The sequence below is a fragment of the Salvelinus sp. IW2-2015 genome, linkage group LG1 (genome assembly GCF_002910315.2).
Source record: "Salvelinus sp. IW2-2015 linkage group LG1, ASM291031v2, whole genome shotgun sequence".
Taxonomy (NCBI): domain Eukaryota; kingdom Metazoa; phylum Chordata; class Actinopteri; order Salmoniformes; family Salmonidae; genus Salvelinus; species Salvelinus sp. IW2-2015.
Window position 1 is genome coordinate 34,865,943 of NC_036838.1, and position 15,939 is coordinate 34,881,881.

Genomic DNA, 15,939 nt, shown 5'->3' on the forward strand with positions numbered 1-15,939 from the left:
CGTTTGACCCAAAATAGACAATTTAAAGGCAATGCTACCAAACACTAATTGAGTGTATGTAAACTTCTGACCCACTGGGAATGTGATGAAATAAATAAAAGCTGAAATAAATCATTCTCTCTACAATTATTATGACATTTCACATTCTTAAAATAAAGTGATGATCCTAACTGACCTAAGACTTAGAATTTTTACTAGGATTAAATGTCAGGAATTGTGAAAAACTGAGTTTAAATGTATTTGGCTAAGGTGTATGTAAACTTCCGACTTCAACTGTAGATTATGTTAATGCATCAGAACATGCAACTCATGTAATGAAGCAGACAAATAAAACATAATTTTCAAATAATGGCCAAAATAACTTGTGGGAAAACACCATTCTAAACAGCGCAGCTGGGAAAACACCATTCTAAACAGCGCACCTGATAGCAGTTCCATATGTGACAGAGATGAAAATCTATTTCAGGAACTTACGTAGAAAGAGGGGGAATCTAAAGAGGCAACAAATAGGATGGGTTGCTAATATGACTAGGATTCTAACTTTGGCTACTGGGCAACGAAAGAAAATTGATAATGAAAACAAATGGAACAGGAGATTAATGGCATAGCGTTGTGTCCAATAGGGAAGTAAATGCTAATAAATATAATTACTCCTGTCTATACACAAGCTTATAGGTCTATGCCTATTTGGGAACGCCAGCATTTGGACAGCGTGCATGGCAATGGGCCTAGCTGATTATTTGCAGCTGTCATTGAAAAGCATCTAAAATGTGTGAAGATAGTGTCTTGAGTATAATTTAAAATGTTGAGACAAGAAGGGGAGGGGTATGTGGCAAAGATATAGGCGAGTCTCCGCTGTCTCCCGCCAATTCTTGCGCATTCATTGTTTCATTGTGTGAGTTATTTGCCCTTAGATTATTTGTTTTAATCAATTCCCCATTACATATGTCACCTGTAGTAAATGTACCGTTAATCCCCATCATTTGGTTACATTAATTTATTACAGTCATTTACCATTCTCATTCTCAGAGTGGAAACATTGTTTGCAGAGTTCACAACCTGCTACACTTGTGAGAAAAAGTTTTGGTTTATTTCATAGCTTTTTATGAGATTTGTAAAAAATAAAAAAAATAAAAAAACATTGTCTTTTCTTTGGAGTGCTCCACGTGAGCAATGAGCATGTGTCTGGTTTATCTGGCAGCAGTCCAAACACATAAAATACACACCCTCATCCACTTACCCTCGCCTTATGCCCTTGGGGGAATCCCCGTTGCCATCTTGGCGGGTGGTCCAAATGATTAGCCAAGCAAGGGAAGTTTGCAACATAAGCACTTCAGCCCTCGTTTTTAGTCGGCTTTGGGAGTGTACAGTTATGTTCACTCCGGGGCTTGAAACTCCCCATAATTCAATTCGCGGCAATTGTACATCCGTTAAGAAAAGTCAGCTACTAATGCACATGACGGCACAAACAAGTGCCGTTGGTTGTCTTTTGGAAATKGTAGAAATAAAACATTTTCCTTCTTCAGAAGTTCCAGCTAGGCAGCCTAACGTTAGTTAGCTAATTAATTTGCTAGCTATCATACAGTAGGCGTATATTGATAATTATATATTTAATATAAGTAGACATGCACTCATAATTGACTGTAGCGCATATAAAGCAACCACAAGCTACCGGTGGCTGAAAACACAATCATCTCCGGATGAACGAGTGACGAATTTCTGGCCAAGGGTTGTCCATTTAAAAATCATTCCTTCCTCCCTCCCTCGCCTCTTGCCTTGCAAGTGTATACTCGTCAGACGTCATGATACGTCATCAGAAGTGTCCACTTAATTTGAGGGCTGAGGAGATAGGGTGTGTCTTTTAAGTGTTTGGACTGCAACCACTGTCCTAATAATGTTGAGGGAGAGCGTGCGCCTGAGCACGCATAGACATACCTGGCCTGCTGCACGAAAATGTGGGAAAGTGTTCGTTTTTGTTTTACATCGACTGCTAATGAATGATAATTTATTAATACTATAGTTCCTCACTATTGGAAAAAGTTATTGGAAAAATCATTCCAACAATCTCCCCCTTGATAATCACCAATCCTCGATGTGAAAGAGCAATTTCTATAGGCCTATAGCTGCATTGGCCTATAGACTATGAGTTCCATGTGCGAATTTCTTTAGTTGCCATATTACAAAGGCTGTTGATCTTGAGGTGACTTTTAACTTTTATAATTTTATAATTTGAATTCAGAATGTTATGATTAACCACGTGACAATGCTTTTCCCGAAACTAAAACTTTATTATTGAAATGGAACTGTTCCATGAAAATGCGCATAGTAAAAAAAGATACAATGCATAAGACATATCTTTTGTAACGCATAAGACATATCTTTTGTATACGCATATCTAAAATGCTTTTTATTGTAATTTCTGCTCGGCATCAGACTAATTTCCACTCAAATGAGAATTCACGCAAGGACATTTTATCAGCAGACAACGCTCTCTACTTTTCGTTGTAGCCATCCTACTTTTCTACGGTAAAATGCAAGAGTAACTTTAAGAAAAACATTAAGAAATGTATCTGGCTACATTCTTTCTACAATAAACAGAAATATGATGTCCATGCATAGTTTTTGCAAAAATACCTTGTTTTTTAATTGATTGCTCATTTAGCCTACTTGTGTGGCTGACAGCAAAATAGCGTTGCACATCAATTGTTAACTGATGAAAATGAAGCTATTTGCTGCCGAATGTATTTTCTGTTAAGGAATACTATAGTCGCACGTCCCTGATCACTCAATTGAATAAAACCCACACTGTTGACCCCTGTCAATACACAGCTGGACTCACCTGCTCCCGCTTTATCCAGTTGTGCTATTTACAAACAAACACGTGACTGAACTACGGTCAGTTTCATAATGTAAAATATTGTTATAGGTGGAATGAAGAACGCAATCTTCTAACATATTGCACAAGTTAACTGCAGGTATTTACTTAAAAAGTAGTTACAAATATTAAAAAGGTGTAGTAAAACCTCAAAGAAATAGTTTTGACAATATTGGTGGTATTGAAAAACCAAATGCCCTAGTATACTGAATATATGGTATACCGCCTGAGCCTACTGAGGTCTGATTTAGGATCATACTGTCTGTCTGATAAGGAGGCACTGTTATAGTAATGCTAGAGTTGTGACCTGTGGGTCTACAACCCACTGCTCCATTACTATAAACCAGGGCTGCATTTATTACTCTGTGAAAATAATCAGCTCCCTTTCTCTCTCCCAGAGCAGAGATGTGTCCTGCTGCAGCCACACAAGCCTAATTGCTTGCCTTTTTGCTCCAAGTTCCTGTGAAATGAGGAAGGCAGCTGGGGAGAAGAGAGCCTGTGTCCTTTTGTCTCTTCCCCCAGGAAAAGGGTTTAACCCACAGCCCAGAGAAACAGTGACGGGCCTGGCCAGATTCTCAGATGTCTCTTTTCGGAGGCTCTGCTTATAGTTATGGTCTCGTGGTGTGGGTGGGTGGGTTTTTGCAGCGTTGGCAGTTTCAGTGCTGCATTGAATGTCACAATAAATAGGCTGCTTTGTCACAGAGCATTGGAGCTCCCTCCCTCCCCATCTTTCTCCGTCTGTCTGTCTGTCTGTCTGTCTGTCTGTCTGTCGCCCTGAGCTCCTGTCACGGTAAACAACTGACTTTATTTTAATATTCAGGGAAAATAAGTGATTTTACGAGCAGATTAATATTTTATCAGGGATTACAGTTTGGAGATGCCTGCTCAGTGTTTTTGCCAAACCATTGGGAGGAGGAGTACAGTACTATTGACAGAGAGCCTTGTGAATGGACTCTTGTTGCTTGGATGACTAGGGGGTGTGTGTGTGTGTGTGTGTGTGTGTGTGTGTGTGTGTGTGTGTGTGTGTGTGTGTGTGTGTGTGTGTGTGTGTGTGTGTGTGTGTGTGTGTGTGTGTGGGTGTGTGTGTGTGTGTGTGTGTGTGTGTGTGTGTGTGTGTGTGCGTGTGTGAGAGAGAGAGAGCCTGGCTGTGTTTAAGAAGGGGATTAAGCATCTCTGGCCACTCTAAGGGATTAGGAGAGGATAGAGGTGCCTGGTCCCTAGGCCTCTCATCCACAAACACCAATTACACAGCGAGGAGCTACGACTCTAACAGCCAGATAGTTCACTCAACCGGAAATGTTACGGAATGAGGGCTGTGCTGAGACAGGAAATAGGCCATCCCAGAAGGCAAGGAAAACATGATTCATCACATTGAGTTTCTATTGTAGTTAGAAAGTCACCCTCGGGTCTATTGTTTCCTCTATCTAGTCTCTCTGAGACAATTAATCACTTTGCCATAGCAACAGAAAGTTCAGTTTAATCATTCTATTATCACTGGTGACCTCTTGATTATTGAACTGACCCCAATTTGGTTTAATTGGGAGATTTTCTCATCTCATTCAAATTACTTTCCCATTCCTTTTGATTCCAAACCTGTGATCAGCTGGAGAATGCTCAATCAGACCTGTCTCAGCAAATGCAGAAGTCTGAAAGCCTGCTTTCATAGTATAATATTAGACACATCCATTTTCTGTCTAACTTCTTCTTCGCACCGAGCATCCTTCCTCAAACGGTGAGATGACCTGCTATAGCATCTTGCCAGAGTCTTAGAGAGTATGTATATATGGTTGTGGTAGAACCATATGGCTGTACAGTATATTAGCTGTGTCCATTGTGGTGTCTTGCTGTGGGGGTAAGTGGGGGAATAATGGTAGCAGCACTCTAGAGCAGACAGATACCAGCTTCTTAGAGGTGATTAGCATTGCGGAAGCTCTCTGTAGAGGGGAGCCTTTGATGTTAGTGCTCACCATTTTTCTTTGCATAAGTACATGTGCAGTTTTCACCATGGCTCAGTGAAACCCTCTGCTGCTATCAGTGTGTGTGTGTGTGTGTGTGGGGGGGGGGCATTGTGTTTGTGTGTGACTGTGTATGAGTGCACGTGTGTGTGTGTGAACATACACTGGAGGGGGATGTAGTGAAAGCTGATTACGCTTCAGTCAGAGCCCATGCCTCTCAGGGTCATTATGGTAACCAGCGTTAAGGATTTAAGCAATCAATGCTGTGTCAAACTGGAGCGCTGCGAGGAGAAACTAATGGCGTCTGTTCTAGGCTAGCGCCATCACTGTAGAGCAGGGGAGTCAAACTCATTCCATGGAAGGCCTAGTGTCTGCAGATTTTTGTTTTTTCCTTTCAATTAAGACCTAGACAACCAGGTGAGGGGAGTTCTTTACTAATTAGTGACCTTAATTCATCAGTCAAGTACAAGGGGAGAGCAAAAACCCGCAGACACTCGCCCCTCCGTGGAATGAGATTGACATGTGCCGTAGAGGGAGGGAAAGAGAGCGGGAGAGGGAGGGAGGGAGGGAGGGAGAGATGGCAGAAAGGGAACAGAGATATATAAGGAGGGAATTAAATAAAAGAGAGAGAGAGATGGAGAGAGGCAGAGAAAGAGAAAGGGGGAATAAGTGAGGGAGAGAGAGAGGCAGAGAAAGCGACAGCGTAGTGTGATGTCAGTGTGGTTAAGTCTCTGCAGTCAGCCAACAATGGGATCATGCAGCAGCTGTATTGTTTACTGGGAACAGGAATCAGTCTCAGAAGCCCTATTTATTTACTCCACCAATGCCTGTGTGTTGTGTTGTCTGTGTGTTGTCTACCCAGTGCAACCCTGGGCAATATAGGCTGCTCACTCATATTCACCGGGGATGGGCTATGCTTAACTTAATGGCAAGTCATCAATCTTTCAGTCCGTCGGGTGCACAAAATAAATTATTAGCTGTGGGACAGATATTTGTTCTGACCATCAACTTTGTCTGTTTATACGCCTATGTGTTGAGCCTGTTGAATAGACACCCTAATCAGGTAGTAGACCTTACAAATATTGAAATGATGAAAGCAGAGACAAACCACAGGTATATACAGTATGTTACAGTAACCCTTTGCTGATCACTCTAACGTCACCTCCTCTCTGTGTTGTGTTCAGGAAAGACCAGCACCTGCTGTCCAGTGTGAACTGCTGGTACCTAGTACTGAACCAGACCAGGAGGGAAAGCAGGGACCACGCCACCCTCAACGACATCTACACCAACAATGTCATCGTCCGCCTCGCTCAGATCAGCGAGGACGTCATCCGCCTCTTCAAGAAGGTCTGTCTGTCATCCTTCTGTCCGTCTGCCTGTCTCTCTCTGTTTACTCCTCTCCTTATCACCTGTGCTCATGTGTTCAGAGTTGAAGATGTAAATGAGCACTGTCTTTTATCGTTTGTTTCCTGACCAGTAATGGGCATGATGTCGATTGTCCTTTCTCTAAGATCCTAATCATATACAAATAACACCAGACCTCATTGCCCTTTTGCTTAAGGTTACGACCACATTCAAACCAGTTTTCACCTGAGCCTTTGAAATGAGTCTGAAAGGAACCAATTTTCCTCTATTCTTTCCACATTCCATCTTTAGTATACAGATTGATGGTTGAGACTATGTGAGCAGTGATGTTTTTTGAGAAGCTACATTATCAGCTGTCCCGTATTCCAGCACATTGGATTTGTATACCTCTGTCGGGCAGAAATAAGTTCCATGTGGCCTGTGGAGTAGTAGTGCAGTAGTAGGGTTAAGATAGAGCAGGGTAGGGTACCCTCTGGCCCCCTAACCACCCATGGGCCCCTGCTGGTGTGAGCAGCGTCTGGCCCTGTGTCAGCACATAGCAGAGATGACTGTGGTCTAACCCAAACACCAGACCTCTGTTTACACCTGGCAGGCTTTCCTAGAGGTGAGACCCAACCCGCGCTGCCAGCCTCCATTCACACACTACTGTGTGTGTGTGTGTGTGTGTGTCAGCAGGAATGTGAATGGGGGAAACAAGCTACACATGCTTTAGGGAGCACCAGTCAGGGCTGAAAACAGAACAACACAGCCTCCTGTTAGTCAGTAAAGTTCCCTCAAGTAGCTTTTCCTCTGGCTGGTAATATGAATGGAGCTACACGTCCTTGCTGGCAGGCCTCGCGGTGACAATGGATAACATGTCAAAGAAATATGCTGCCTAGCTTTGTAGCTGTCAAGTAAATGAATGGAGGTGAGAGCTGAATAGGCTACAAGTCGATCAAGCAGCCCCGATGATGAAAGAAAGACCCGGTGTTGCCCAAGATTTCTGATATCCAGATAGTCATAAATGAATACTCCATAAATAGGGCAATGAGTTTTTCCTGACCATGTCCTCTAACCTTTGACCTGACCATGGAAAAACTCTGGGCCTTTTCTAGACCGGATCTGTTCTGGGAAAAATAAACAGGTCTTTGTTGTAGTATTTCTCTCCTCAGTTAGGTGTTCTCTGTTGGAGGTTTAGTAGCCTCTGAGTCTGGTTGATTTTGTCAGCCAATCAAATCTGCTCTACAGTCAGAGGTTCCATGTCTAGAAAGTGAAGTGAGACATTTCTAATCAATGCAAAATGGAATAAAAATTACGGAATTAAAAGTTCGCTAAATGAGAAGGAGTGGGCTACAACGAACAACCAACACGAAGGCTGTTGTTCTGAATCATGGTGTTATATGTTCACAAGGATGGGGAGCGCAGCATATTGTAGCCTCAATTAGCTAGTAGCTAGCTGGCTAACTTAGCTAGCTATCTGGCTAGCTAGCTGGCTAACTCAGCTAGCTAGCTGGCTAGCTTAGCTATCTTCTCTACATCGATTTGATGCAGTCAAGACAGGCACTGTCATGGGATGATAAGAGAACCAGCATCTAACGTTATAAATTTGTCTGACTAGCGCAAGCCATCGTGGCTACTTTTTAGTCTCACTCTCCTTCTCACAAACATATATACACCGGCCCCTCCTCCGCCCGCTGCTGTAGAAGCAGCAGAACAGTCTGCAAAAAAAAAACGTTATTTTGACTATATGGATATCTCAAAACAGTGGCAAACCGCTGCTAAATTGTTGCCACCGCTGCAAAAAATATGATGTAATTGAAAAAATATATATATTTCTGCTGACATACTTTTATAGTCGTTGACTCAATGATTGAAAGTCTATGGGAACATCTAGCATGTCCCCCCCCCCCCCCTGCACTTGTCACCACTGCTGAAAAAAATGCTAGGGGAAACACTGTGATTGTCTAGGTCGGTGCTTCCCAACCAGGGGTACTAGGACCCTTGGGGATACTTGGCCTATCCACAGGGGGTTATTGAGAAGACTTATGAGACCATAGACCTACTGGTAAAATGGGGGTACTTCAGGGGTACTCCGACAGAGCAAAATTCAGTTGGTGGTACAGTAACAGAAAATAGTTGGGAACCACTGGTCTAGGTTGCCTGTCTGGTATGGTAATGTCTGGTTTCTTACGTCCGTGGGAACATTATCAAGGTCTCACAATCTGTTTAACAAAGAAGTAATTGACGCTTTTACAGGTAATTAGGTACCATTTTCAGGTAGTTATTGGTGTTTAAAGTACCCATGTCAAGCCATGGCTCAGTCGAGAACTGCAAGATCTCAATGGGGTGCACAGTTCAAAATTCGGTCAAGAAAAATAGAACAAACAATTCAATCAGGCTGTGTTAATTTTTTTCTCTATTTTTAGAGAGATAAGAGAGAATTTCATGAATGTATTATTTTTGTCTCGACAGCCAGAGCAGTTTTAGGCCAGCGCTATCTGACTTGACACATCCATATTCTTACTTGTCCACTCTCTGCTCCCTCAGTGCCTCTGCAGTACATTCTCTCTCTGCAGTATGTCTGACATCAGAGCCACCCATGCATACAAATGCCATTCACCAGCTGCCAGGAGGCTTTCACATATTTCTCACAAAAAGAGCTTCCCACTTATCATGTTCAGGCCAAGGCACTTTCATATCTGATTTAACATGACATATTTCCTGTCCTCCTTGGGAGTTTTGATGATGAAGGTAAAATAAAATAACAATTTGCCTCTCTCTCTCTCTCACTCTTTCTGGCTCGCTATCTTTGCTCAGTATAGTTTAAAGGGCGGACCACAGAGGGACGCACAAACATTGTCCAATCAAAGAAAGCTCAGAAAATTCCATCTCAGCTGGGGCCTCCTCCTTTTGCTATGAGCCCCTCCCTACATGATTGATTGCTCATTCCAATTTTGACTCATCAGCCTGCGTATGTTAGGGCTTGGTTTTGATGGTTATAACTTCAACCTGGTTGGCATAACCCATACAAAAATAGATGATGTGCGGTCAATTATGAAAAGGGTGTGTGTCTGCCTTCAGGCAAGCTTACTTGCATCTACCTGTATCTCTCTCTCTCTGTGTTCGTGTGTGCATATGTGTGTGTGCGTGCGTGTGTGCGCGTGTGTGTGTGTGTGCTCGCATGTTTAGAGATTAGCCCTGGTGCTTGGCTCTGTGCTGTAGAGTCAGAGTGTAGCAGTGCTGCTGGCTCTATCGATCCCACAGTTTTACCCTCCATATGATTTATGTACAGGGAGGGCCACCATAGCAGGCAGAACCATAAATCCTAGCAGACATGGAGGCATAGGGACCATATATCAGATTTAGTATACCTATAGAGCTAGGGCCTGGAACAGTATGGAGTCTTAGACAGCGGAGGCTATGGGTACACTGTGGGAGTTTGAAACGTCCTTTATGTGTGTGTGGGTAGTATTAAAGATACTGTTAACAATGAGTTAGAGGTTGAGATTAAATACTCAAGGTATGTGCTCTAGAAAAAAACTTTCCTGAGAAGGTTAGTCAGAGTCGTACTTCTGTGAAGTAATTAAAGGTGTTATATCCTTTGTGCCTACTTGATTTTCTGTGAAAACACAGTAATGTGTGATGTGGGTGGATTCACATGCCCCTGTAGCCTCAATCTAAGAACAGTTTGTTTTCTGTTGCATGTACCGCCATGCTAGCAATTACTTTCTCTCACTGAGCTCCCACAATACCAGGTGTGTTCCCCACACTCGTCATCACTAGATAGGTTGTGTGGGATGGGTGTAAGTGCTGCAGTATATTTGTCCTCTATAAAACACATTACTTATAGTCCTCCTCCATCTTGAAGGCTGATAGGAAAACTGAATGTCACTGACAAGTCAAGCTTCCATCAGTTACAGCTTCTTTCTCAAGGCTCCTTTTGAAAAACAACACTGTACATGACATGACAAAATGACAATCTGGATATTAGTTGACAACAGGAAAAAGATGAAACGGCGGATTGTGCCTTTTCTCAGCTTGAGTCATTACTGATGTTATCTACTTAATAAATCAAATCAAATTGTATTAGTCACATACGCCGAATACAACAGGTGTAGGCCTTACAGTGAAATGCTTACTTACGAGGCCCTAACCAACAATGCAGTTGAAAAAAATATGGATAAGAATAAGAAATAAAAGTAACAAGCAATTAAAGCGCTGCAGTTAAATAACAATAGCGAGACTATATACAGGGGGGTACCGGTACAGAGTCAATGTGCGGGGGCACCGGTTAGTTGAGGTAATATGTACATGTAGGTAGAGTTATTAGAGTGACTATTCATAGATGATAACAACAAAGAGTAGCAGCGGTTTAAAAGAGGGGGAGGGGGGGGGGGGGCAATGCAAATAGTCTGGGTAGCCATTTCATTAGATGTTCAGGAGTCTTATGGCTTGGGGGTAGAAGCTGTTTAGAAACCTCTTTGACCTAGAATTGGCGCTCCGGTCCTGCTTGCCGTGCGGTAGCAGAGAGAACAGTCTATGACTAGGGTGGCTGGAGTCTTTGCCAATTTTTAGGGCCTTCCTCTGACACCTCTTGGTATAGAGGTCCTGGATGGCAGGAAGCTTGGCCCCAGTGATGTACTGAGCCGTTCGCACTACCTCTGTAGTGGCTTGCGGTCGGAGGCCGAGCAGTTGCCAAACCAGGCAGTGATGCAACCAGTCAGGATGCTCTCGATGGTGCAGCTGTAGAACCTTTTGAGAATCTAAGGACCCATGACAAATATTTTCAGTCTCCTGAATGGGAATAGGTTTGCTTGGACCATGTTAGTTTGTTGGTGATGTGGAAGCTCTCAACCTGCTCCACTGCAGCCCTGTGGATGAGAATGGGGACGTGCTCTGTCCTCTTTTTCCTGTAGTCCACAATCATCTCCTTTGTCCTGGTCACATTGAGGGAGAGGTTGTTGTCCTGGCACCACACGGCCAAGTCTCTGACCTCCTCCCTATAGGCTCTCGTCGTTGTCGGTGATCAGGCCTACCACTGTTGTGTCATCGGGCAAACTTAATGATGGTGTTGGAGTTGTGCCTGGCCGTGCAGTCATGAGTGAACAGGGAGTACAAGAGGGGACTGAGCACGCACCCAAGGGGCTTCTGTGTTGAGGATCAGCATAGTGCACGTGTTATTACCTACCCTTACCACCTTGGGGCGGCCCGTCAGTAAGTCCAGGATCCAGTTGCAGAGGGAGGTGTTTAGTCCAAGGGTCCTTAGCTTATTGATGAGCTTTGAGGGCACTGTGGTGTTGAACGCTGAGCTGTAGTCAATGAATAGCATTCTCACATAGGTGTTATTTTTGTCCAGGTGGGAAAGGGCAGTGTGTGGTGCAATAGAGATTGCATCTTCTGTGGATCTGTTGGGGCGGTATGCAAATTGAGAATGGGTCTAGGGTTTCTGGGATAATGGTGTTGATGTGAGCCATGACCAGCCTTTCAAAGCACTTCATGGCTACAGACGTGAGTGCTACGGATCAGTAGTCATTTAGGCAGGTTACCTTAGTGTTCTTGGGCACATGCACTATGGTGGTCTGCTTAAAACATGTTGGTATTCTCAGACAGGGAGAGGTTGAAAATGTCAGTGAAGACACTTGCCCGTTGGTCTGCGCATGCTCGGAGTACACATCCTGGTAATCCGTCTGGCCCTGCGGCCTTGTGAGTGTTGACCTGTTTAAAGGTGTTACTCACATCGGCTGCGGAACAGCTGGTGCTCTCATGCATGTTTCAGTGTTATTTGCCTCGAAGCGAGCATAGAAGTAGTTTAGTTCATCTGTTAGGCTTGTGTCACTGGGCAGCTCTCAGCTGTGCTTCCCTTTGTAGTCTGTAATGGTTTGCAAGCCCTGCCACATCCGACGAGCGTCAGAGCCGGTGTAGTACGATTCGATCTTATTCCAGTATTGATGCTTTGCCTGTTTGATGGTTCGTCAGATAGCATAGCGGCATTTTTTATAAGGGTTAGAGTCCCGCTCCTTGAAAGCGTCAGCTCTAGCCTTTAGCTCAGTGTCGGATGTTGCCTGTAATCCATGGCTTCTGGTTGGGGTATGTACGTACGGTCACTGTAGGGACRACGTCATCGATGCACTTATTGATGAAGCCAATGAGTGATGTGGTGTACTCCTCAATGCCATCGGCGGAATCCSGGAAAATATTCCAGTCTGTGCTAGCAAAACAGTCCTGTAGCTTAGCATCTGCTTTATCTGACCAGTTTTTTATTGATCTCGTCACTGGTGCTTCCTGCTTTAATTTTTGCTTGTAAGCAGGAATCAGGAGGATAGAATTATGGTCAGATTTGCCAAATGGAGGGCGAGAGAGAGCTTTGTATGCGTCTCTGTGTGTGGAGTATATATAGCTGGTCCAGAGTTCTTTTCCCTCTGGTTGCACGTTTAAGATGCTGATAGAAATTTGGTGAAACGGATTTAAGTTTCCCTGCATTAACGTCCCCGGCTTCTAGGAGCGCCGCCTCTCGGTGAGCGTTTTCTTGTTTGCTTATGGCGGAATTCAGCTCATTCAATGCTGTCTTAGTGCCAGCCTCAGTCTGTGGTGGTATGTAAACAGCTACGAAAAATACAGATGAATACTCTCTAGGTAGATGGTGTGGTCTACAGCTTATCATGAGATACTCTACCTCAGGCGAACAATAGCTCGAGACTTCCTTAGATATCGTGTACCAGCTGTTATTTGCAAAAACACATAGTCCGCCACCCCTTGTCTTACCAGACCCCTCTGTTCTATCCTGCCGNGACTCCTGTGGCGGGCCGGGCGCAGTGCGCGCTAACCAAGGGGGCCAGGTACACGGTGTTTCCTCCGACACATTGGTGCGGCTGGCTTCCGGGTTGGAGGCGCGCTGTGTTAAGAAGCAGTGCGGCTTGGTTGGGTTGTGCTTCGGAGGACGCATGGCTTTCGACCTTCGTCTCTCCCGAGCCCGTACGGGAGTTGTAGCGATGAGACAAGATAGTAATTACTAGCGATTGGATACCACAAAAAGGGGGGAGAAAATGGGATAAAAAAATAAAAAAATACAGATGAATACTCTCTAGGTAGATGGTGTGGTCTACAGCTTATCATGAGATACTCTACCTCAGGCGAACAATAGCTTGAGACTTCCTTAGATATCGTGTACCAGCTGTTATTTGCAAAAACACATAGTCCGCCACCCCTTGTCTTACCAGACCCCTCTGTTCTATCCTGCCGGTACAGCGTATAACCAGCAAGCTGAATGTTGATAGTGTCGTCGTTCAGCCACGACTCCGTGAAGCATAAGATATTACAGTTTTGAATGTCCCATGGGTARTTTAATCTTCCGCGTAGGTCATCGATTTTATTCTCCAAAGATTGCACGTTTGCTAGCAGAATGGAAGGAAGTKGGGGTTTATTTGATCGCGTATGAATTCTCAGAAGGCAGCCCGCCCTCTGGCCCCTTTTTCTCTCCCTCTTCACGCAATTCACGGGGATCTGGGCCTGTTCSCGAGAAAGCAGTATATCATTCGTGTCGGGCTCGTCAGACTCGTTAAAGGGAAAAAAAGGATTCTGCCAGTCCGTGGTGAGTAAGAGACGGTAGTGGAAACATTATGTACAAAATAAGTTTAAAAAATTGTTACAAACAACGCAAATAAACAAACAAAAAAACACAATCGGTTGAGGACACGTAGAAGGTCAGCCTTCCTCTCTGGCGCCATTTTACAAAGACATCCATTAACTGCATGATTGTGTTTCACAACATCATATAGGCTAGTAATGTGGTAAACACTATAAATGCTGATGTTGATGGTTCAGCCGTTTTGAGAGGGTGTTGTCCCAATGCATTCGGTGCAGATCAGAGGTGGCAGGTTAGAAGGAGAGGGATGTGACATTTACCCACCAAGCACCACAACTAAACAGCAGCTTTAACAGTCAGCAGCGCATCATCTGTAGCTAAACATAGCCCACGTGTAATAATCACAGGAAACGGCAGCGCGGGGTGGAATATGAAACCACACATACTCCAGCCCTCTTCAGACATAGAGGGAGAGAGGCCAGATGGGAAGTCCATTCACTAGTCTAGGGGTTGATTGTGTTCCACTGGCTGGTCTGGCAGGCAGTCTCTCTTTTAGAGTAATGTATGTTTCTGTCCATCCATCACATGTACAGTTCCTTTGGAAAGTATTCAGACCCCTTGACCTTTTCCACATTTTGTTACATTACAGCCTTATTCTAAAATGTATTAAATGTTTTTTTCTACACACAATACCCCATAATGACAAATCAAAAACATGTTTTTATAAATYTTTGCTAATTTATTAAAAACTAAAAACTGAAATATTGCATTTAACATAAGCATTCAGACACTTTACTCAGTACTATGTTGAAGCACCTTTGGCAGCGATTACAGCCTCGAGTCTTCTTGGGTATGATGCTACAAACTTGGCATACCTGCATTTGGGGAGTTTCTCCCATTCTTCTCTACAGATCCTCTCAAGCTTTGCCAGGTTGGATGGGGAGCATTGCTGCACAGCTATTTTCAGGTCTATCCAGAGATATTTGATCAGGATCAAGTCCGGGCTCTGACTGGGACACTCAAGGACATTAAGAGGCTTGTCCCAAAGCCACTCCTGCTTTGTCTTGGCTGTGTGCTTAGGGTTGTTGTCCCGTTTGGAAGGTTGAACCTTCGCCCTAGTCGGAGGTTCTGAGCGCTCTGGAGCAGTTTTTTTAATCAAGGATCTCTCTGTACTTTGCTCCATTCATCTTTGCCTCGATCCTGACTAGTCTTCCAGTCCCTGCCGCTGAAAAACATCCCCAGAGCATTCTGCCACCACCATGCTTCACCGTAGGGATGATGCCAGGTTTCCTCCAAACGTGACGCTTGGCATTCAGGCCAAAGAGTTCAATATTGGTTTCATCAGACCAGAGACTCTTGTTTATCATGGTCTGAGAGTCTTTAGGTGCCTTCTGGCAAACACACAAAGTGGGCTGTCATGYGCTTTTTACTGAGGAGTGGTTTTCGTCTGGCCACTCTACCTTAAAGGCCCTGATTGGTGGAGTGCTGCAGAGATGGTTATCCTTCTGGAAGGTTCTCCCATCTCCACAGAGGAACTCTAGAGCTCTATCAGAGTGACCATCGGGTTCTTTGTCACCTCCTTGAYCAAGGCCCTTCTCCCCCAATTGCTCAGTTTAGCCGGGCCGGCCAGCTCTGGGAAGAGACTTGGTGGTTCCAAACGAATCCATTTAAGAATGAYKGAGACCACTGTGTTCTTGGGGACCTTCAATGCTGCAGGAATATTTTGGGTACCCTTCCCCAGATCTGTGCCTGTCTCGGAGCTTTACGGACAATTCCTTCGACCTCTTGGACTTTGCTCTGACATGCACTTTCAACTGTGGGACCTGTGTGACCTGTGTGTCTTTCCAAATMATGTCCAATCAATTGAATTTACCACACGTGGACTCCAAACAAGTTGTAGAAACATCTCAAGGATGATCAATGGAAACAGGATGCACCTGAGCTCCATTTCGAGTCTCATAGCAAAGGGTCTGAATACTTATGTAAATAAGGTATTTCTTTTTTTTATATATATATATAAATTATATATATATATAAATTATATATATTATAATATATATAAATATATAAATAATATATAAATTATATATAAATTTAAAAAAATGTAAACCTGTTTTCGCTTCGTCATTATGGGGTATTGTGTGTAGATTGCTGAGTTTAAAAAAAAACATTTTTTTAATCCA

General features: G+C 43.8%; 1 protein-coding gene across 5 annotated transcripts in view; it reads left to right on the top strand.

The window, feature by feature from the left end:
- The window catches only part of srgap3 (SLIT-ROBO Rho GTPase activating protein 3), a 123,793-nt gene that overhangs the window by 50,339 nt on the left and 57,515 nt on the right, over positions 1-15,939 (top strand). For all 5 annotated transcript variants that reach the window (XR_002877644.1, XM_070444563.1, XM_023990942.1 and 2 more), the window contains exon 3: positions 6,015-6,177. Coding sequence is in view for 4 of the 5 variants with exons in the window: in XM_070444563.1 (XP_070300664.1) it covers positions 6,015-6,177 (163 nt within the window). In the remaining variant the exon portion in view is untranslated. The remainder of the gene's footprint in view (positions 1-6,014; positions 6,178-15,939) is intronic.